General features: G+C 44.0%; 1 protein-coding gene across 2 annotated transcripts in view; it reads right to left on the bottom strand.

Moving 5' to 3' along the window:
* The window catches only part of KHDRBS2 (KH RNA binding domain containing, signal transduction associated 2), a 596,284-nt gene that overhangs the window by 45,922 nt on the left and 525,472 nt on the right, over positions 1-24,890 (bottom strand). For both annotated transcript variants that reach the window (XM_074988883.1, XM_074988882.1), the window contains one exon: positions 4,179-4,261. In XM_074988883.1, the coding sequence (XP_074844984.1) occupies positions 4,179-4,261 (83 nt within the window). The remainder of the gene's footprint in view (positions 1-4,178; positions 4,262-24,890) is intronic.

Raw genomic sequence — 24,890 nt, 5'->3', positions numbered from 1 at the left:
CCCTCCACCGCAGATATCAGAAAGTAAAATTCTATACCTGCAGGAAGCCTAAATAATGTGTTTCATTCTGTCCCTAACATATTAAACTCTGATCTTAGTGAACATCATCCAAGAACTTACTGGATTTAATGGAATTACACTGGTATAAAAGTGGCTGAACTATAGAATTAGGGCCCAAGGTCACGCAGTTAGTCAGTGGCATAGTCTGGAATAGGAACCTGTTGGCCATTTATATGCTATGACCACTGAGCTACTCTAACAACAACTGCTGCATCTCTCAAGTATGATGTCTCATGTGCACATAAACACAACAGGAGAGAAAATTATCAACGTCTGTGGAGTGTTGTTGAAAACGATGGAGGTTCTACAGAAACATTTGCCAGACAAATGATTCTTGATCCTTATTCAATGATACAGACAAGGGAGAGAAAGAGAATTTCTAGAACCGTGCAATCTGCTCCAAACATTTTATTAGTGGGACATCAGACATAAGAGTGGAGATCTGTGAGGAACAAAATCTTCCAAGAATTTTAGAAGGATGCAAGCGATTTGTAAGAGAAACTTTGATCTATTTCAGAGCAACTCAGTTTGATTCAGTTTTGCTCATTGAATCAAATAAATGAGAAGTGGCATTTGAAAACAGTTTCTGATGATGAATGCTGTAAGTAGTTTGCAGTAAAGATACATAAAATGTCATCTTTTGGACTGGCTGCAATGATTGATTTCAATGGTTTCAAAATAAAATGCAGGGAAGTCTTTATTTATAAACAGGTGGATATAAGCACAAAACCAACATGAAATACTGCATAGTATAAATACAATGCATTCTGGTTAAAATGGGGGGCATGTATGAGAGAAAAATTATAGAGAATATGGTATATTTACCAAGAACCATGGAATCACTCTCTGAGCTGTTGTCTGAATTAGATCTAGCTATATATTTTGTTATATTATAATATTCAAAGATGATAAAACAAAACCATGGGTGTGTGTGTGTGTGGATGGGTGGGTGTGGGTGCTTGGTGTGGGTGTGTGTGCAAGCGCACGCAGGGAATACAAGAAAGGACTTTGTTACAGAAATTAGAAGTTATTCAGAAAACTATGAACTTAAACCAACACCTTCACTCATGGGTACCTTAATCTGAAACCAGTATGAAATAACAAGAAGTCCCATGGCACCTTATAGACTAACAGATATTATAGAATAACAGATATGGAATAGTACTTTATACTGTGCTACTAGACACACAGAAAATACTGGGGCTAATCAGAGATTAAAGTGCTATTCCACCTAAGTAAGGGTATCGTATTTTAGCAATTTTTAGGTTTATTTCAACTTATTTTACCATTAGGGAAAATTATGTCTATACATATCTCTACAGTTTACTGCAGAATGTAAATAACATATAAATCTGAATGTAATTTACTCAGTCTATACAATATGCACAGGAACATTATGACATGCAGATGTTATTGAAAGTGTTTTGATATCAGACACGGCATCTGACAAAGCAGGTCTTTGCCCACGAAAGCTTATGCTCCAAATCATCTGTTAGTGTATAATTGCCACAGGACCTCTCCTTGTTTTTCTGGATATAGACTCAGAATCCTTCTCTTTTAGTGCCTTTTGAAAATATTTGCTCCTCTATAGTTTTCTAGGAAATAAAATCTGTCAGTCTTCTAATTCATTTCTATTTAATGTGACTTCTATACTAGGAATGAAGAACTTGAAAGAAAACCAAGCTCAAGTTTTTCTTTTTTCTTACTGTGTCTAGTACAGGTAAAATGGCTGGTTACTTGTATTAAATGGGGACATATTTCTCTCCTTTAGTGGGAAGGGGATCCTGTGATGAAGTTTCTAAGTTCTGCTGCATGGGGAATGCCCTCAGGGCACTGTATCTGAGGCTGGAAATGAAAAGGATATTTAGGAGGGAATAGGACATTTGGCCAAGTGAGTAAACATCTGGTCACCCCTGAAGAGGAAACTGCAACAGCAGAACATGCAGCTGCCTGCCAGGCTTCCCCCACAAGCTCATGTAAATAGACAGGCAGCTAAGCAATAGTTTTCCATTAAAATATCAGGGCAAGCGGAGCTGATGGAGTAGTGATGGGCTATGAAAAGATTTCCCATGTATAATTAAAAAAGTCTCAATTTGCCAATAGCTACCTCCCCATGATATGTGTACTGTATTTTACACTGAGATATATTAAGATCAGTGACTACTGCACCCTGTGCTCTGCACTGGCACCAAATCCACTTTTAGGTGCTCATACTGTATGTTTTTGGGGACAGAGGCATTCTTTATGTTCTACATGTACAGCATCTAGCACAGTAGGGCCCCTAGGCATTATGGTAATACAAGGTGACCTCTCTAATCTGGAACTCTCTCATTTGCCAACATCTGTACTCAGGCATGATTTTAGTTAGCTGGATGACCACTTATCATGTGTGTGACCAAGTTTTACATGGTCGCATAAAGTTTTTTTATGGCCACCAGCCCTGGCTGTCAGTGTTCTGTGCAGTTATTTAGCTTTAAGTTACCCCTAAATATTTTCTGAGAGTCCAGTAATCAGCAGAAGTCTTGGTCATGCTGCTAGATAATAATGACCTCCTATGGTTCAGCACATTCTCTTATCCGGCAGCGATCATGTTCCCATGGAGCCAGACTACAGAGGTTCAACCTGTACAAATAATAAGTTATTTGTATTTATAATTATCTACATAGGCATGGATGGCCTGTGACTGAGGTGTTTATCACTGAGATTTTTCTATGTTGTTGTGGCAGCTGTGGTCTTGGTGCTTCTCCAGGGAGTCAACTCCTGGGGAAGAGCACCAGGGATTCTGACTGGGGCACTCTTGCTTCTGACATTCTGACCTGACTGATGGCCCTGAATCTGCTCCCAGCTGTGGCCCCAAGCTCCACCTTGGCCATCAGCTGAGGTTCTGCTCCTGGCCCAGCTGTGGCCTTGGCCTCATCATCAACTCCCATCCTGGTTGCAGTTCTGGCCCCTGCCTCAGCTCCCTTACCCCGTTTGCTCCCTCTGCCCAAGGAGCTGTGGCCCTGCTCCCTGGTCTGTTTCCTAACCACATCTTGGGATGGGACAGCAGAGGGTAGTTGGGAACATGACAAGAGAAGTTTGGAGACGGCTGTGCTAAAGTATTGCTTATGAATGTTGTTGAAACGGTAGTTGGCACAAAACAAAACCAGCCCTGTAGCACCTTTAAGGCTAACAATATAATTTATTAGTTGATGAGCTTTCACTGGACAAATCCACTTCTTCAGATCAGGAATTGGGTAACTGATTAACTCTGAAGTTTGATGTGAATTACAATTACTGAAATAACCAACACACTGGTGTATGGTTCCCCCAACCCCTTTAACTGGAGAATGATTCAGTGAAGTAACAGAGGCTCATTGTACCATTATCAGTAATGCTGGTCCTTTTATTAAAAGACTACCAATGCTATGGGCATTCCCAGTTCATAGATGAGTTTTTAAAAATTAAATATCTTTTTGAATAAACTTCTCAAACAAACTTCAGTGAGGAACATTGGAAAGAAAAAATAGAAGAGATTTTCTGGGTCACTGAGTCCAGTCCCGTAGTATCATAGTCACCTCCATCATACAATCCTGTTTATAAATGTATCAAATTTTCTTAAAGGTACACAGGATGTTCACTCCAAGACCAAGATTGCAGATTATAAACTTCTGCAGTTTTCATTGTCAGTGTGTGTTGACTAATCAGAAGTGTTTACCATCATCACTGTTATTTACCACTTCTTTCTGGCAGATCTCAAAATGTGCTATGAGTTGTACAAACATGAAGGGAAGCACTGTGTTCGCCTTGAAGACTTTACACTCTAGAAATTAAAACTCAGAGACACAAGGTAGAAGAAAGGGATGATCGCCTTTTTTGAAAAATCAGCAAAATTTTGCAGTGATTTCAGAAATACATTTTTCTTCATTCTTTCGTTAATGTGGATAATTTTGTATGTTAATGCTGGCAGTCTTTTTTGAGTACTTTTGATTATAAGTAATTCAAAATTATTTTGATGTTCCGAGGAATTGTTTGCTGTCAGAAAGTAAGATCTGAAGTTCACATTATACAAAACACACAGAAGAACAAAAGCCAGGTTTAGTAGTTCATCTGAAAAAATATAATTTATGATTGCTTACCTCTGTGTTTGGGTGGCATAACTGTTATCATACGCCTCATAACTTGGATCATCATATTCACCACCATAGCCATCATCATATCCCTGTGGGAAAAATAATACACCCTAATTTAGAAAACAAATAAGGCAGTATATTAGGCCAAAATATGCATTATATATAGATGCTGAATTTGTGCACAGCACATTTTATATTATTATGAAGTGTACTGGTCCAGAATTGTATTTCTAAATGTGTCAATATGAACATATAACATCAGCTTAAGTAAATAAATTATTAATTAATTTGAGACCTGAGTTTATCCATTGATAAAATGCAATGCACTGTTGAAGGAACAGCTTTTCTGCCAGGTTCTTTTAGAACACTGACAGATGCTAATGAAGACAGTTGCTTTCTCAGCAATTTGATATTTCAAAAGTTTTTGTAATTATCTATGAGTGAATTATAACCATTGAAATGAACAAATGGTAAAAAAATACATTGATCTTAGAACACTATTAAGACTGTTTTTATTGAGTATAAAAGCCTTAACATTCAGTCCTTCCTTCAAAATAAAATGGTGCCTAGGTCAGGAAAAGAAGGCATGATAATGAGCATTATAGACAACCTTTACAATGAATACCTTTAGTTTTATTGAGCACTGAAGACTTTTTCACAGTGTTAACAATATGAATTTTTATTACAAGTTCAAATACCAAAGTGCGTTCAGTGAAGAAAGGAAGAAAGAGGAAGAGAAAGAGAAAAAGAAATTACTTAGCGATAATTGGGGCCATTCATCTTTTTGGGAAGTACCCAAAGGAGCTATTCAGCTTCAAAAATCTTCCAGAAAAACAATTCACCTTGGGACTGCACTAGCTTCATGCCCTTCCTCTAAACACCACATATATTCAGAACTGAGGTTCTAACAGGCTGTGTGCTTCCCTCACGTGTCATTTCCTTCTGTTAAAATACAGAATCCTGTAACAGTAGGAATGCAAAAGGGAGAGGAGGAAGATGGGCAAGTATTGTGAACATATTCAGGCAATATTTTCAAACTACATTCACTAGGAATTACTACATGTTCTTTTTCTTGAGTCTGTTTCTAGCCATAACACTTTGACCCCCATGGCTATTGGATGATGAGTCATAATTAATTGAGAACTGCTCTCAAATTGATTATCAGACGTAGATATCAAGTCAAGAGAGGAGCCCTGAATAAAGATTTGTATAGAGCACCAGAGAGAAGCCAGGCAGATATCTATAATGGAAATCTTACTGGGGGTACAACATCAAAGCAACCTTAGTTTTAGTAGAATGAGTCCCAAGACTTTCCAATATGAATAGACTAGCCAAAGTGTAATGTGTTTCAGTACATATAATTCATTCTGAATGGCTTTGAGTGGAAGGAGTATTTAATTTACTCAGATCTGTAATAAATATAAAAAAATTCAGTGACTTAGTATTAGCCCAAGAAAAAGAGAACTCTCCACTTTCCTATGTCCATATTATAGAAATAAATTTCCCTATGTGAGAAGGAAGTTTTGAATTCAAACTTGGGAGGCTGATGGTCTACTTAAGGCATAACACAAAGCTCATAAAAATTACCCCAGAAAGTCTGAAAACAAAGCCAAGACTTCCAGTGAAGAATGTGAACTACCAGAAATGCAGCTCCCTACTCCTATGAGCTACCCAGGTAAGATTTTTGAACCAACCATCCACAGAATATAAAATCTGAAGCGGATGAGTTTGATACATCTTCTAAACCAGAAGGAGATCTTCACTGGATTCCTCAGGTGAGCAATGGGTACCATACAGAAAATGTTAGTTCATCAATGTTATATTCACAGCCTACATGCAGAATAATGAGATAAAAATGTAAATACCCTTGCCAGATGGTTGCAATGTCACACTACTTTATTTTTTTGAATTCAGAACAACACACAAGAAACCAAAACACACAAAGGCGAGGTTTACACGGAGCTCTGCTCAGTGCTGCTGCCGGCAGAGCTATGCAAAGTGAGCATCTCAGGATTGCAAATGGCTGCTTATTTGCATACCCCCAAAGGTCATTACCATAGGCACGTGAGAGTTCAGTGCCAGCACTGCAGAGTCCATGTGGCTGTGCCTCTGCTGGTTAAACCCTCCTCTGTTGTCAGTCCCTTATGCTTTCAGAAGGGAGGTTAGCTGGCAGAGGCACATCCACACGGCTTCTGTGGTGCTGACACCCACTTCTCCTGGTATCAAACTCTTGTGTGGCTAGGGTAATGAACTTCGGCAATATGCAAATAAACAGCCATTTCCAATCCTGGGAAGCTCACTTTGCATAGCTCTGCTGGTAGCAGTGCTAAGCAGAGCTCCGGGTAGACCCCGTCAAAAGGAAAAGTGGATACTTGCTTAGTCAATGAAACGCAACTCATCCTACTTTATTTTAAGGTGGCTCTTTAGTTACTGATTATGATAGTGCTTTTCAACTGAGACCACTTTGACTGAAAGGCAAAACTAGGAAATGTGCTCCTCCCTCCCTCAGCACGCCACAGTCAATGTTGAGGGACTTTTACAGACACCAAAGTGGGAGAAAACCTCATGGAATAGTAAGGATTGGTGTCACTGGAAGGACAGAAGTGCCTTCAGAACTGAGAAAGCCGGAACCCAAACCTCTAAACTAGCAGACAATCTGGCAATGATTTTTCCTTCTTTTTGGGAGAGCAGTGAGTCTCCTCTCACAGAAACCTCGCTGAGCTCTACTTCCTCTTACTCTTATACTTGAGGGTAAAAGACTACAGAATGGAGCCTTCCAAAAATTTTGCTCCTGTCCAAAACCTCAGATATGAGGTAAGAAGTTCAATATCAATAACAGTCAGCTACACAAGAGGACATATTAGTGCTGTAACAGATTGTATTATCAAAGAATCTGCAAATGCATTCTCAGCTCATGCAGCCTAAGAGGGACACCACCGATGTGAAGGTCTCCCAGCACTGACAGACAAAAAATGTAGACTGATTTGTGGCATTGAAGCAGCCCAGGAATCCAAACCAAAATGGAGGCAGATGAAAAAACAATTAAGGTTTCTGTTTCCTCATTTTAAGGGCTTTGAAACAAATGAAACTGAAATTTAATTGCATCTGATGAAGCAGGTCTTTGCTTACGAAAGCTTACGGTCCAAAAATAGCTGTTAGTCTATAAGGTGCCACGGGACTTCTCATTGTTTAAACTAACAAGATAACTGGAGATTCTTGGTTAAAAACACAAGGGCTATGTCTACACTAGCCAAAAACTTCGAAATGGCCATGCAAATGGCCATTTCGAAGTTTACTAATGAAGCACTGAAATACATATTCAGCGCCTCATTAGCATGCAGGCGGCTGCGGCACTTCAAAACTGATGCAGCTCGCTGCTGCGCGGCTTGTCCAGATAGGGCTCCTTTTCAAAAGGACCCCGGCTACTTCGAAGTCTCCTTATTCCTATGAGCAGATGGGAATAAGGGGACTTCGAAGTAGTCGGGGTCCTTTCGAAAAGGAGGCCCATCTGGACGAGCCACCTGGAGGCGAGCCGCATCAATTTCGAAGTGCTGCGGCTGCCCGCATGCTAGTGAGGTGCTGAGTATGTATTTCAGCGCTTCATTACTAAACTTAGAAATGGCCATTTGCATGGCCATTTCGAAGTTTTTGGCTAGTGTAGGCAAGGCCAAGATTTTTTTTTTCTGGACACAGAACAAAAGTTTCTACAGCCATAGCTAGGCTTAAAAAGGAACTGAATTAACTAGCAGCAGATTATTTTACATTAGAAACTTATTAGCAATCCTCTTTATTTCAATGAATAATTTTTGAGGGAGAGGCTGCAACATGCCTCCTCAGTATAATAGACTACAACCACCAAATCAGACCTGTCTGCTCTCTAATCTGTCTTCCCATAGAACATTGAGTCAAGCTCAAGGTCTTGGTCTTCCCATCTTAAGATGCCCAGTGATCTGGGCAAGAATATCTAAAAGATCACCAGAGGTTGAAGACTTTGTCAGACATCTCTGAGTAAGACTAAAAGCTTGTTTGTCTAGGAGACAGAACTTTCTCAGTGCAAGGTGTAAGATGGTGGAACAAACTGACAGCAATTGATGACTATCACAAACTTCACCCCTAACACTTTAAGAGCAAGGCATGTTTTTTTCTATCCTGCCTTCATTAAAATAAACACAGAGCAACACATACATTTAAATGCCCCCTGCAAAAATAAACTAAAAATACAAAAATCTATAAAAACTAAGCATTACATTGCAACCATATTTCTTCCTTTCAGAAGAGGACAAGAGAAAGAATAAACCACATGTGACAAATGGTAGGTACATCCCCTAACCTAATGTTCAGTACATCACCTGAATGTACCACTGAGACACTGAGATATTACAGGATGGGAACAGTATAAGAACCTATACAAAACACAACAGATAAAAGAATGCATGTCAGTGTAGTTTCCCTCAGTATTAGGGGAAACATAGAGGAACAAATCATCTTACACTAATGCCTCAGGTAGATTAATGTTTAGCACCAGTAGAGAAAAGAACAGTTGTGAATACCTGACACTTTCGTAAGTTCAAGTTACAGATTTCCCACAAGGCTCACAGTATATCAATAGGGCGCAAATGGTTCAAATGGAACAGCTGGAAATAGAGCTAAAATGTGTAAAGCTCAAACAATGCAAAATTAGTATTCTTTATTAAATAGTCTTTCGCTACCTCATGTTATTTTTAAGAGAAATTTCTCACATATGACCACATGTGTACACAGGCCCTATCAGACAGTGGGGGCGGAGCGGGGTAAGATGGCCATTTGGGTCAGGCCTCAGAGACAAAGCAGCCTCAAATTCTGACATTTTTCTACCAAAATTATTTCCATTTATTATACACCTTTCAGTTATGCTAGAGACAACAAAAGAAGCTATGTATACCAGCAAAAATTGATTTAAATAATTGTGGGACCTCAGGCCTTTGCCAATTTTTTGGTGACATCTGAGTTTTCACCTGCATGACAGCAGACTGGAATAGCTTCTCTGATTAGTGATTCTATGTTATAAAAGGCTGTTTACAGTCTTTGCATAGTTCAGAGGTTTTGAAAGTTGTAATTAACTCTCTTACTGTAAAGTGATTTTACTTGGTCTGAGGGTGAGTTTAACCTTTAAACTGGATATCTATCTCTGCAAAGGAGATTTTTGTGTTCCCTTTTACTTGTGTATCTTAGTATACAATAACCACTATTAGGCTCCGCTGTAACCCGCCTCTTCTTCTGGTTTTAGATTCAACTTTAAAGGCTTTTTTGAGATTCCTCATAAGGTTGGGATGTTTTCTGTAGGACAGAACAGGCCTGTCACCTAGGATTCTCACCAACAACCACAGTCTATACCTCAGGAACACGAATCCTGGAACTTTTCCTTGCAACAAGGCCCGTTGCCAACTTTGTCCACATATCTATTCTGGAAAGTTGGCAGTGAGGACCATTGCATGGTCTGGTTCCAGGCCTATAGCCACAGGTTTGTTATTTGTAGTGGCTGGTGAGGATTTGTTTAAGGTTGGCAGGCTGTCTGTAGGTAATGACAGCCCTGCCTCCCAAGGTCTGAAAGAGTGAAAGATCATTGTACAGGATGGGCTGCAGATCACTGATGATGCATTGGAGAGGCCTTAGGTGGGGGCTGTATGTGATGGTCAGTGGTGTTCTCTTGTTTTCCTTGCGAGGCCTGTCTTGTAGCAGGTGGCTTCTCGGTACCTGTCTGGCTCTGTCAATCTATTTCTTCACTTGGTCCTCGCTGCCAACTCTGCTCACATATCTATACCAGTGACATCATCACAGGACCTAACATCAACCATACCATCAGGGGCTCCTTTACCTGCACATCTACGAATATAATATGTGCCATCATGTGCCAGCAATGCCCCACTGCAATTTACATTGGCCAAACTGGACAGTCTCTATGTAAAAGAATAAATGGACATAAATCAGACATGAGGAACAGTAATGTACAGAAGCCTGTGGGGGAACACTTCAATCTCCCTGGACACTCAGTAGCAGATTTAAGGGTGGCAGTCCTGAAACAAAGAAATTTCAAAAATCAAATGGAGAGAGAAATCTCTGAGCTGCAATTTATTTGCAAATTTGACTCCATTAACCTAGGATTAAACAGAGACTGGGAGTGGCTCGCAGCTTACAAAAAACAGCTTGTCTGCCCTGGATGTTAATATCTCCCCATTAGACTCTGACAATGGCTCATATCCCTTTGTCTGATCTGACTTGTTTTTTCCTCTTTTGATACATACTATTGATACTGGGCCATTTCCATCTTGCTGAATAGACCTTGTCAGCTCTGGCCCTCCCTTTTACTGGGACCCCATTCTTTAAATACCCCTCTGAAACCACACCCCACTCATGCATCTGATGAAGTGGGTCTTTGCCCACGAAAGCTTATGCTCCAAAATATCTGTTAGTCTATAAAGTGCCACAAGACTTCTTGTTCTTTATCCAGTCATAAGCTTTCATGGGCAAAAACCCACTTCTTCAGGTGCAACTGACAGTAGTGAACATCTTGGTATCTCAATAATCAAATAATTATTATCTGGATATCATTTGCATATCAACAGCTATTACATCAACATTTTAGCATTTCAATTACAGGTATACAGATGCTGCCAAAGTAAAGAACATAAAATAGACTAGAGATGGTCAAGAATCTTAATTGCCATTGAGTGACTGTGTCTACACGTGCACACTACTTCATAGTAGCAGCGCCAACTTCGAAATAGCGCCCGTCACAGCTACACGTGTTGGGAGCTATTTCGAAGTTGAAATCGAAGTTAGGTGGTGAGACGTCGAAGTCGCTAACCCCATGAGGGGATGGGAATAGCGCCCTACTTTGAAGTTGAACGTTGAAGTAGGGCACGTGTAGACAATCTGCATCCCGCACCATCGAAATAGCGGGGTCCGCCATGGCGGCCATCAACTGAGGGGTTGAGAGACGTTCTCTCTCCAGCCCCTGTGGGGCTCTATGGTCATCGTGTGCAGCAGCCCTTAGCCCAGGGCTTCTGGCTGCTGCTGCGGCAGCTGGGGATCCATGCTGCATGCACAGGGTCTGCAACCAGTTGTCGGCTCTGCGGATCTTGTGTTGTTTAGTGCAACTGTGTCTGGGAGGGGCCCTTTAAGGGAGCGGCTTGCTGTTGAGTCTGCCCTGTGACCCTGTCTGCAGCTGTTCCTAGCACCCTTATTTCGATGTGTGCTACTTTGGTGTGTAGACGTTCCCTCACAGCGCCTATTTCGATGTGGTGCTGCCCAACGTCGAAGTTGAACGTCGACGTTGCCAGCCCTGGAGGACGTGTAGACGTTATTCATCGAAATAGACTATTTCGATGTCGCTACATCGAAATAAGCTATTTCGATGTAGCGTGCATGTGTAGATGTAGCCAGTGATACATTACTGAGTAGTCTAATTACACTAAGAACAATGAAGAATCTCCATAACTGGAGTTACAACTATGTGCTATAAATAATGTAGTCTGCATTCTATGACATTTCTGAAAACTTGACGGAGACAAATGTGCACAATTTTGTCAGTTTTTGACTTGTTTTTGGTTCTTTTGATTAAAAAATATACAAAGGATAACAATTTGAAAGTAAAATTGTTATGAGATTTGTTTCTTCAATATTTATAGGAGGATAGCTTACTGACTGTTTAACTCGCTGGCATTATTTTAAAATAAGCTACTGCAGAAGAGATTTTCTGGAATAGCCTGTTTCGAAATAGTGCATCTATACACAAAAGCTACGTCTACACTAGAGTTCTCTTTTGAATGGGCACCTTTAGAAAGAGAGTGGTGGAAAGACGCCCTTTCAAAGGGGAGCATCTGCACACAGGTCGGGGCTGGCACTGTCACTGAGTGCTGTCGAAAGGGCCATACGCCACATTGAAAGGGGCCGTCCAGGCCATCGAAAGAGAGCATCCGCACACACTCACGCCCTTTTTAAAAAGAACGGGGCAGGAGATGCTGCGGATGGGGCTGCAAGGTGGCCAAGCCCTTCTGTGGCTGAAGCAAGCCACTCCTTTAAAGGGTCTCTCCTCAACACCCTCAGTCTGAACAGCTCAAGGCCTGTGGAGCTGCCACAAGCCCCACAGACGCAGTACACATAGGAAAGGCCACGGACCAGCAGCAGCTGAAAACTCTGCTGGCTACAGCCAGCGCAGTGAGTGCCCTGCTGGCCACAGCACTGGTGGACACCCTGCAGCTCCTGGAAGGCCCCCCACGTCAGGGGCAGAAGGGGACACCCCAGACTATAGGGTCCTCTCCCCTCCCCACCCAGGCACGCCGCCGGATCTGGAGCTACTCCACCAGCTCCAAGCGGTGGGAGCAACTGGTCATGGGGGAGTGGGATGAAGACCAGTGGCTCCAGAAATTCCAGATGTGGCAGCTGACCTTCCTGGAGCTGTGCCAATGGCAGTCTCCAGCCTTGAGACACCAGGACACCCAGAAGCGGTGCACCCTCCCTGTAGAGAAGAGGGTCACGATAGCTGTCTAGAAGCTGGTCACTCCAGACAGCCACCACTCTGTGGGATACGAATTTTGTGTGAGCAAGGCCACAGTTGGGGCTGTCATGATGGAGGTAAGGAGGCCCAGGCATGCATTCACTATGGGATGGGGGGGTCCGTGGGGGGGCCCAGGAAAGCCAGTCACACCCTGCACACTCTTATGGGTGCCTATGTCCCACCCCCCCGCAGGTGGTACGCACTCTAAATGCCATGCTCCTCCAGAGGGTCATCAGCATCAGGGACCTGGATGTGGCCATCACGGGTTTTCACACACTGAGGTTCCTGAATTGCTCTGTGGCCCTTGTTGGGACCCTAATACTTATTCCTGCCCCGGAGCACAGTGAAGAACAGTTCATAAACAGGAAGGACCACCATTCGGTGGTCCTGCAGGCCATGGTGGACAGCTGTGGCTGGTCCCAAGATGTGTATGTGGGCTGGCTTGGCCGCACCCAAGAAGTGTGGGTGTTCTGGAACTCGGGCCTGTGCTGCTGGCTGGAGGCAGGGACCTACATCCCCCAGAGGGAGATCCCACTGGGGGACACCACTGTGCCCCTCTGCCTAGTGGCCGATGCAGTGTACCCACTCCAGCTCTGGCTCTGGCCCTATACAGGCCACCCCACCCCCAGCCAGGAGCACTTCAACATCTAGCTCAACCACACCCAACAGGCGGTTGAGCACACCGTCTGCCGCTGGAAGGGGTGGTGGTGCTGCCTCCTGGCCCACCTGGAGATGGGCGTCCTCAATGTTCCCCAGGGGGACCAGCTGCACTCTGCATAGTATCACAGAATGTAAGGGGGAGGCCTACGTGCAGGGGTGGGTGCCTGAAGCCAGCACAGGCTCCCCCCAGCCAGCTGTCACTGCTCTTTCGAAAGTAAACCCCATCTTCAAAAGAATCCTTCTTCCCTTTTTTATGAAGCTCTTTTGAAAAAAGAATATGCAAATGAGGTGTCAGATATGCAAATCTGCACCTCATTTATTTATTCTATTTCCCTCATTTGCATACTTCTGTCGAAAGAGCAATGCAAGTGTAGACACAGCCTGAGTGTCTTCATGCGTCCTTTTACAAAAAAAGACATCAAAAGAATGGCTTCTTCCTATTTTCTGTTTGGAAGAATGGTTTCGATTCCTGCAGCACCTAACATCGATTTCATGTTTGAAAGACCACGCAGCATGTGTAGGCGCACTGTGTGCTACTGCAAAAAGGGGTCTGCTCTCTCGAAAGAACTGGCTAGTGTAGACGCAGCTAAAATGTGTATCAAAATAGTGCTCAGCTATTTCAAAACAGAGTTTCCAGCTACAAGAGACCCCATTTCAGCTTAGAGCCCTTGGACGCACTATAGCTTATTTTGAAATAGCCCCTTCTCCCTATTTTGAAATAGGTGCTATTCCTCCTAGAATGTGATTTACCAAATTCAAAGTAAGCCCTCTGCTATTTCAAATTTTGTTTTGGAATAGCTGCATTGTGCAGATGCTTGCCAATTTAATTTGGAATTAATCTGGGCACATGGAAATATACATATCTTGTAGAGCTGAAAGGGTCCTCAAGAGGTCATAGAGTCCAGTGCCCTTCACTCACAGCAGGATCTATCAGCACCTCTGACAGATCTAAATCTGACAGATTAAATCTAACCTGCTTTAGAACCTTGAAGGTCCTCTGAGGGATTGAACCTACAACCCTTGCTTTACAAAGCTCTAACCACTGAGTCAGCCCTTCCCCCAGCAATATAACTCCCCTTCTGACACACCCATACACATTCCATTTTATGTCTTATGATATTTAGTCAGATTCCTGCTTTCACCCATTCATTCCTATGCTCCAGAAATGACAGCAATTACATTTTCCTGTTAATTTCTTCTCCCACTTTATTTCTGTGCCTTCTTACTTACTGTTCTTACTCATAGAATGGATTCCCCATTATATTGTGCTATCTCATCCTTCTAAGTCCCTGCTAAAGATCCACTTCTTCAACAGTCAGTGAATTTCCTGAACTACCTAAACAACATCAAGAGGCTGTAGTGAAGGAACATGAGGAAGAAAATATTCCAAGTAATCTTTCCTCTGAATTTACCTGTTATCTGTGTCTGTCTTTTCAGATGCAAGATCCCTGGAGGAGAGATTGTTCTTGGCTGGTATCTGGTATGACTCTACACTGCTGCTAAATCACACAACACATCATGTTGCTTCAGAAATGCTACAGCAAAAAAAACTGGCATTTAAATATAACAGAGATTTATCTTGTCTGTGAATTGAAATAACTGCAGCTAGCGAGCATTCCTTCAGTCCATCAAAATAAGGACTGTCTCTAATGCACATTGTTGGTTTTAAGCCCTATCATAGCTTATATCTGTTTCCAAAAATAGTAAACAGTGAAATTATTGGGCAGCTAATGTTTACACAACAGAAATTGTATGATCAACAGATTGAGCTGACACAAAATCTGTCTGCAGATCAAAAAGATTATTCATACCATAAATAGAAAAAATCATTACAAATATCTTCTGAAGATTTAAAAAGACTGATAACTGATCTGTCTGGGTTTGGCAGTTTATGGATGGTGTTACAGAATTGCAGGATGGCTGTTCACTTTAGTAACAGTTACTGAAAAATTGACCCCTTCAGCCTTAACTAAAGCTTTGTAATAATCCAGCACGTGAAATTTCCAGGCCTTGAAAAAAGACATTTTTTTGGCTTCTAGGAACTCCTCCCCTTTATTTTCCAAACACTGAAAATGGGGCATTAATATTGAAAGATTATCCATATCGTAGTTTGAAAAAGTGTTTAGGATACTTTGAAAGAATTTAGTTGGTTGCTCTGGACAATCTCAAACATGTAATTCAAACTTAGTTTGTAGGACTCTACACTATATTACTGATTATGGAACTAAGGCAGATTAAATATATCCTTGGATAAATTCAAAATAATGTGCACCAGTAAACACGCTCTTTTGAAAATAAACCCCATCTTTGAAAGAACCCTTCTTCCTGGAACAAAATAGGAAGACGGGTTCTTTCAAAGATGGGGTTTATTTTCAAAAGAGGCCCATCTACACTACTTTTTCTTTCAAAAGAATCTCTTCTGAAAAGAGAGAAATGAAGCATGAAACATGTAAATCAGTGCCTCTTTTCCATTTTTGATTTCCCTTATTTGCATTCCTCTATCGAAAGAGGAACGCAAGTGTAGACACAGACTCTGTGTAGTTCAACATCTTTATTAATGACCTAGATGAGGGGACGAATTGCACCCGCAGCAATGTTGTGGATGACATTAAACTAGGGGGAGACTTTGATATACTGGAGGGTAGGAATAGGGTCTAGGGAGACCTAAACCAAGGAAATCTGATAACGGTGAACAAGGACAAGTGCTGAATCCTGCACTTAGGATGGAGGACTCTCGAGTACTGCTACAGCTTGGGAACCAACTGGCTAAGCAGAAGTTCTGCAGAAAAGGACCTGGGGATTAGAAGCTGGATATGAGCCAATAGTATGTCCAAAAAGCCTAATAGAAAGCTAGGCAGCATTAATAGAAGCATTATCAGCATATCTAGGGAAGTCATTGATGCATCTGATGAAGCAGGTCTTTGTCCACGAAAGCTTATGCTCCAAAGTATCTGTTAGTATATAAGGTGCCACAGGACTCCTTGCTGTTCTCGAAGATACAGACTAACACGACTACCTCTGTGATACTGGGGAAGTCATTATTTCCTTTATTCGGCACTGGTGAGGCACTGCATCCAGTTCTAGTCCCCCCTTACAGAAATATGTGGATGCATTGGAGAGAGTCCAGCAGACAGCAGCAGAAATAATTAGGGGGCTGGAGCATGAGTTATGAGGAGGAGCTGAGGGACTTATGCATATTTAGTCTACAGAAGCAAAGATTCAGGAGGGATTTGGTAGAAGCCTTCAACTACCTGAAGGGGAGACAAAAAGAGAATGGAGAGAGGCTGTTCTCAGCAGCGGCAGATGATAGCATGAGGAGCAATGGTCTATCAAGTTGCAGCAGGGGAGATCTAGGTTAGATATTGGGAAAAATGATTTCACTGGGAAGGTGATGACACTCTGGAATGGGTTACCTAGGGAGGTGGTAGAATCTCCTTCCCTAGAGATCTCTAAGTCCTAGTTTGACAAAGCATTGGCTGGGTTGACTTAGTTGGGATTGGTGGGGCGCAAAGAGGGGGTATGTTGGACTTGAACACCTGAGGTCTCTTCTAACCCGATGGTTCCAGGATTCTATTAGCTGAGATTCTGAACTTGTAGGAGTCTCTAAAGGAAAGATTTCTGAGAGCCACAGATAACGGTGGGAAGTGGCTTGCCATGTATAGCAGCAATTTTAAAAGCTAATGTTTAAAATATATGTAACTAAAGATTAAATCAGCAGCAAATATGAAAGATTACATATTATGATCTAGTGGTATAGGTTCATCTATGTACTGTTTTGGTTTGCTGAGCTAGAAACGCCTCCCGCCTCCTGTCACATTGTGCATGATTATGCACACTCACATGCACAGCTCAAAATTTATAAGCACGCAGTCAAAGAGATGGCAGGAATTTACATTTTAAAAAGAGAGACTGAAAATTTACACGGGAAAGGAAAGCGTCAGAAGGGACTTGTTAGAACTGCTTAAAATGTTATTTGGTACAGCAGAAATAGATTATTCTTTTTCAGTCCAGAGGCGTCTCAATAAGAGTTCAAGTTGTCTTTCCACGCCCCGCCCAGACCGCTGTTTTAAAACAGTATGCAAACCTGTTCTGACAAACGACAACAGCTTCCCCCTGCCAAAATGATGACTTCAAAATTTGTGAGTTTTCTTATCCTTCCAAAGATATCTCCTCATTGCCCCGCCACAGCCTGCCCCTATTGTATTTTAGCTCGGTAACAAACAAGTAAATTGTAGAAAGCTATATTCTGGTATACCAATTTGCAATTTTAATTTTTGACCTTTGGGGAGTTGTTTTCACCCAATATTTGGTCATGTTCTTCTTAATGATATGGTGCTGGGCCTTCCACTCCTTATTTAAAATCTGATCTTTTAAATGTTAAAGCTGATATATTTTTCTTTTGAAGAGGTTTCACAAAACACTTTTGAGTAGAAAATGTTGCAAAAAAGCAAAGGTTGTTGCTTAACTACTGTCTCTTTAAACAGTGGATAGGCAGTATCTTTCATGTTATTTTCAAATAGGTGCAATTGGAACTGTTTATTGAAACAATTTATGTGTACCAGATGAAACGATATAAAACCTGCATTTTCTCCAGGACCACATTATGAGAAGTTGGATTTGGAAATGTACCAAGAAAACATATGCAAATTTAAGGGATTCTTCTGTCAAAGCTCTGAATGAATTTAGTGTTCTTGAACATGGGGAACTAAAGCATTGGCTTGATCTAGGTCTATTACACACAGTTCAGCCAGTTTTCTTATTTCAACCCTGCCAACTCTAGGTCACAGCTGAAATTATCAGGCCTGCTGAATTAATCCAAAATGTGTGGTTGTTTTTGCAAAGTGAAAAATGGAGACTATCATGAGCTAATTAAACATTTTCAACTAGAACGTAAACTGAATATTAAGCCCTAATTCAGCCAAGTACACAAGTAACTGAATAACTTTAAACATGTAAATTCTTCCATTGAAACTCACTGGATTACTCAGGTGGTGCTTAGATATCTGTCCCACCCATAATGCAGACCCTGTAAAATGATATGGTATTATTGACATTAAATCCTAGTTATTGTTTTTCCAAGCTTTCATCTTGTACTCTGGAATGTCTCTTCAAAATAATGTTCCCATCTTAACCCACATGAGGTCCTATGGAAGTAAGTTGAGCTATGGATGGGTGCATGACTCTGACCAAATGGATGCAATTGTAGGATTTAGGCCTAAGAAATATTTCAAACCGTGTATAAGGGAATCATATCTAATGATGCCCAAGTGATTCTCTTAGCAAGCTCCAAAATAGTAAACAAATATTCCTATTATATATGGCTTATATTTTAGTTGTTGATTGTTATTTGACATCACCCATATTGTATAACCACCAATGCATTGCTCATCCCCTAATACCACTAGTGTTTTCTTCTAAGACACCAATTTAGTCTATAGCACATTGTTGTTTGTAGCAGCTAATCATACTTGAATAAAGAGAAGCCACAAAATTCCTAATGGCACTATCCACTGTGTAAGAACAGAGAAGAAAGCACCTTTTTGTTATATTCCAATGGACATTGACAATGATTGGATGATTAGACAAGGTATTTCTAGTACAATACATTCTTTTTCTGTGCTCAAGCATTAGATCCAATGTAGAAATTTCTTCTTAGTATTACAAGCCTTGCAAAAAGCATCAGCCGCACAAAAAAAGATTATTTTCACTCTTTTAGAAGTTATTGTTTTAACGTAATATAGAATAAAAAATAATCCCTTTGCAATTCTAACTGTAATGGATTGACAAAAAATAGTGAAAATAATGTAAATGTTTTGATAGGTTTTACTGTGTATAATTTATGTATTTTGAGGATACAATCACAGATACTGGAGATGGAAGAGAATTAGATTACTTACGGCAATCCTTTGCCCGGGTAAGATTGTTTCTTCCAGCACATTTTCCAGGGCTTTGTCTAATCTCGTTTTAAGTATTTAAGCAGTAGGGATTCCTTCATTCACTACTCAATAGCCTAATAGCTCTCGCTGTCAGGATATCTTTCTTAATTTCATCCCCTACTGCTAAATATGTTTGGCTTTTATTTCCTTGATGTTTAGGCTTTCCAATCCGGATAATTTATTCATTTACATTTATACAAATATTAAAGTGAGGCACCTATCCAAAAGCCTTGGCACCTTGGGCATAAATAAAAATAACAAAGAGCAACTAACCTCATCACAGCCAAAAAACCTGTCTCCTACAGAAGTCTCATAAAACTCCTCACTTCTATGCAGATTACACCTGGTCAATTCCCTTCCTTTTCATCAGGCTGGGCAAACAAATGTACCTGGCACCATGCCCTGAAGCTATTTGGGATTGAATTGGGGCATGTAGCGAGGTGCTGTGGCCTCCTCCTGACTCAGATGTGGAGGAGGCCGCTCAGAGACCTGGGTGGGTGGGTCCAGAGCTGGAACACCTGTGCCCTGCCCCTCAGAGGGCAGTGTCTACAGCCAGAAGGGCCATGGGCAGGGCTCGAGGCTCATTAAAGTTTTCAGACCACCTAGTGCCCTAAGAGAATATAAACATGTGCCCCACAGCACACTGATTGAATGGTTAGTTAGGAGCCACCCAACACCACACAATCCTTTCCTTTCCGCAGTCTGTGAGAAAGTTAACAACTAGTGATAAGTGGAAAATGAAGAATGCAAATTAGACTAATAACATCAGCATGGAAGTCTAATTTCATCTTTCAGCAAGAAATCTTCTACAAATGTCACCTGTTTTGTAACCAGGTTGAAAAAGCTTCAGGATATATGGAGAAGCTGCACAATCAGACAGGTCTTTTGATGTATCCTCCTTTATAGCATTTATCAAATGTGGAAAAGGAGATAGATACTTGTCAGTAATTGACCATATTGTCTGGGTCAAGAGTTACTTACAGCATTTGCCAATAATTCACAGCAACTTTCTGCAGTTGTTTATTATGTCACATACTATACAAGAACATAGAGGTAAATTAACTATTAGTCCAAAAATCAGCTCTGTATACATGATAGAGCTGATTTTTCAGATTAATACTTTTTTTGTTGAAATATTCAGTTTCATCTGACCCTAAACTATCCAGAAATTCAAGACACAGTCCCTGAATAGTTTGAACCATTTTGGGGTTGGGGGAATTTAGGTGCCACGCACAGACAGCTGGAGGATGAGCTGCCACCCTTCATAACCTTGCTGAAGACACTCAGGCTACGTCTACACTAGAGGGTTTTGTTGACAAAACCCATGGAGCGTCCAGATTCCCAAGGCATTCTGTTGACAGTAAATTGACAGAACACAGCACTTATGTCAATGGTCTTATCCCAGTCTCTCTATGGCTACGTCTACACGTGAAGCCAACATCGAAATAGGCTATTTCGATGAATAACGTCTACACGTCCTCCAGGGCTGGCAACGTCGATGTTCAACTTCGACGTTGCGTGGCACCACATCGAAATAGGCACTGCGAGGGAACGTCTACACGCCAAAGTAGCACACATCGAAATAAGGGTGCCAGGCACAGCTGCAGACAGGGTCACAGGGCAGACTCAACAGCAAGCCGCTCCCTTAAAGGGCCCCTCCCAGACACAGTTGCACTAAACAACACAAGATACACAGAGCCGACAACTGGTTGCAGACCCTGTGCCTGCAGCATGGATCCCCAGCTGCCGCAGCAGCAGCCAGAAGCCCTGGGCTAAGGGCTGCTGCCCACGGTGACCATAGAGCCCCGCAGGGGCTGGAGAGAGAGCATCTCTCAACCCCCCAGCTGATGGCCGCCATGGAGGACCTGGCAATTTCGACGTTGCGGGACGCGGATCGTCTACACGGTCTCTACTTCGACGTTGAACGTCGAAGTAGGGCGCTATTCCGATCCCCTCATGAGGTTAGCGACTTCAACGTCTCGCCGCCTAACATCGAAGTTAACTTCGAAATAGCGCCCGACGCGTGTAGCCGCGACGGGTGCTATTTCGAAGTTAGTGCCGCTACTTCGAAGTAGCGTGCACCTGTAGACACAGCTTATGAAGCATAAGAACTCTGTCTACAGAGATCTGTCAACAGAAAGCTAGTCTGGATGTTCCAGTGGGCTTTCTGTCAACAGACAAGGCCCCCAGGGCACAGCGCAGGTGCCCTGGGAGACACTGTCCACAGCAATCAGCACTCTATGGTGCCTGCTTCTGGCCATTCTTAAATTCACGGGGAGCCCGGGAAACCGCATGGCAGGAAGCTGAGAGGGTGGAAGCAGCAGAGCTAGAGACTGCAGTCCCCCACCATCATGGACACTCTCTAAGACCAAGCCTTCCCAGTCGACCCACAACTAGGCACCCCAAGACATCCTGGGGCCCTTGAGGGAGAAGCCTCAGGGGTCACAGGACCCACCCTGGGACACCAAGTGCCAGGACCCATCCTGGACCAGGCCCAAGGTTCAGGCCCTGTTGGACCTGTGTGGTGAGGAAAAGACCCTCTTCAGCCCCAAAGCTAAGTGGTGCAATGCCCCTGCCTATGCCCAGAAGGCCATCTTCCTTGCAGAATGGGGCCAGCCCACCCAGAGCATGCAGCAGGTATGGGCAAAAGTTAAGCAGTTCCAGCAGGGCGTTGCCCAGGCCCACAATGTCAGCTGATGCTTCAGCCATTTGTCCCTACTATAGGGAGCTACACCAGATCCTGTGGGGGGTGAGGGGCAAACCACCTAAACCATGACCCACCAACACAGAGCTGGAGCCCTCCCTCCCCCTGCAGCAATCATAGACCCAGTCTCTGCCAGAGCCAGCAGCACCCTCATGATTGTCCAAGAGCTAGTCCTAACCAGCCAGATCACCTCTAGGGTGTCCTTGGAGCTGGGTGAGGGTCCCTCTGGTACATAGCCTGTGCATCACACAACTCTGGGCATAGGAAATGGGCACAGACAGGGCATGTTGTGATAGTCACCCTGCCAGCTTCGGTGGGACCCTGTGCTGCAGTTCCAGCACATGGAACCACTTGCAAGGTAGTGCCACCCAGACCCAGCAGGCAGGCCCTGGGCCCAAGAGCCAGACTGCTGCCAGGTTCATGGGAGGCTAGACACAGGAGAGGGGCCTGCCAACACCTACCATGGCTGGAAGTGGATTAGCCACAAGGGCAATGGACTGACCCTAAACACACCAAAGATTGTGGCCCCTGGGCACACAGGCATGCCTGCAGGCCAGAGGCAGCACCTATTTCTGCAGACAGCTCTGTGAGCTGCAGGGGCATAAGGGCAGGGAGCCACAGGCTGCTCCTGACTCACCCACCACCCATGACGGGAGCTCTTTGTGGCCAGACACCTGCCTTGGTAGCTAGCCTGTTCCCTGTGGAGGGGGGTGCAGTGGTCAGCGCAGTCCTGGAGGCACTGCAGAGTCCTGTGCAGTAGGACTTGTTGTGCAGGGCATACGTGGCTTTGCTCATGGGATATTCCTGTTACTTGGCCCGGCGGGGGTGTTGGTTGCTGCTCACAGTGCAGGGCAGGGCCTTAGGGGCTGTGATGCATGAATGACTCACTGGCTACGTCTACACGTGCAGCCAACATCGAAATAGTCTATTTCGATGAATAACGTCTACACGTCCTCCAGGGCCGGCAACGTCGATGTTCAACTTCGACGTTGCTCAGCCCAACATCGAAATAGGCGCAGCGAGGGAACGTCTACACGTCAAAGTAGCACACATCGAAATAGGGATGCCAGGCACAGCTGCAGACAGGGTCACAGGGCGGACTCAACAGCAAGCCGCTCCCTTAAAGGGCCCCTCCCAGACACAGTTGCACTAAACAACACACGATCCACAGAGCTGACAACTGGTTGCAGACCCTGTGCCTGCAGCATAGATCCCCAGCTGCCGCAGAAGCAGCCAGAAGCCCTGGGCTAAGGGCTGCTGCCCACGGTGACCATAGAGCCCCGCAGGGGCTGGAGAGAGAGCATCTCTCAACCCCCCAGCTGATGGCCGCCATGGAGGACCCAGCAATTTCGACGTTGCGGGACGCGGATCGTCTACACGGTCCCTACTTTGACGTTGAACGTCGAAGTAGGGCGCTATTCCTATCTCCTCATGAGGTTAGCGACTTCGACGTCTCGCCGCCTAACATCGAAGTTAACTTCAAAATAGCGCCCGACGCGTGTAGACGCGACGGGCGCTATTTCGAAGTTGGTGCCGCTACTTCGAAGTAGCGTGCACGTGTAGACGCAGCTACTGTCTCCTTGCCTTCCTTACAGCTGCTTCTACACCATCTGAGGGCTGGGCCAACCCACCTGACTGCCAGGGCAAGCCAGCCCCATGCCAGCACCAGAGTGACCCACCTGTGCACCACCGCCAGGGCATGCCTACCCAACTTGAGCACCAGGGTTGGCCCAATAACAGAGTACAGGAGGACCTGCAGAGTGACCACAATGTGTCCCTTTGGAGGATAATGGAGCTCCTGGAGTGGTGGGTATGGGATGACTGGGAGTGAGTTGCAGACCTGGGACCAACTCTTCTCCTGCTTTGATGCCACTGCCAGCAACTGGACAGATATGATGGCCCAGCCACTCACCCCCAACCCCCACCACTATGCCCCCTCCCATCCTCCTGTCCCCACTACCGTGCCTTGCTGGCCATCCTGCAGGGAATCATAGATATCCTGCAGTGGCTGAGGACCATGGTAACTCTCCCTTCTCCCAAGGCCCCCCCATTCACCTGATGATCCAGACCCCCCTGCAGCCCCACTGCCTTCATACATCTCCCTCCTCCTGGCCCCATCCCAGTCCCCACAGGGGGCCCCAACCCATGGTGAGAGAGGATCCCAAAATCGATGCCACTTTGGGTCCCACTCTCCCTCGGCTTTGTGGCCCCCTACCACCTCCGTGGCTAGATGCTCCCCCACCCCTTGTCCCAGAGTAAACAGTTCAAAGATGTTTTCACTTCACTTTCTTGTAAATATTTCTGTATTACACAGTTTTGTTTGCATACATTTCTCCTTGATCCAGTAAAATAGTTCACGCTTACCATGCCCACGTCTGTCTTAATTGGACAGGGATTTGGGGAGGGGGTAAGAACATAAGAATGGCGATGCTGGGTCAGATCAAAGGTCTATCCAGCCCACTAGCCTGTCTGCTGACAGTGGCCAGTGCCAGATGCCCCAGAGGGGGTGGACTGAAGGGTGAAAGGAGGCATTGTGGTGGGGATGGGGTAGGGCTGTGGGCCTGAGGCCCCCCACTGGAGGGTAGGGCTGGGGAGGGTTATTAGTGGGCCATGGGAGAAGCTCTCCCATATGCCTGGCTGCTCATACCTGAGGCCAGCATCTGCCACCACACCTGAGGTGAAGGTCTTCCTCTTCCCCTACACTGTGATGTGCAGGGCACAACACGCAGACACATCTTGGGGGATGTTGAGCTGCCTCACATACAGGCAGGTAAGCAGGCATTGACAGCTTACCTTGAGGAGGCCAAAGGTGCACTCCACCTGAATCCAAGCCCTGGCTTGGGTCCAGCCAGTCAGTGTCAGGCGTCATGAGCCACAGAATG

Source organism: Carettochelys insculpta, chromosome 3 (assembly GCF_033958435.1).
Source record: "Carettochelys insculpta isolate YL-2023 chromosome 3, ASM3395843v1, whole genome shotgun sequence".
Lineage (NCBI taxonomy): Eukaryota > Metazoa > Chordata > Testudines > Carettochelyidae > Carettochelys > Carettochelys insculpta.
The sequence above is the reverse complement of the archived record's forward strand: the minus strand, read 5'-3'. Positions and strand labels throughout refer to the sequence as shown.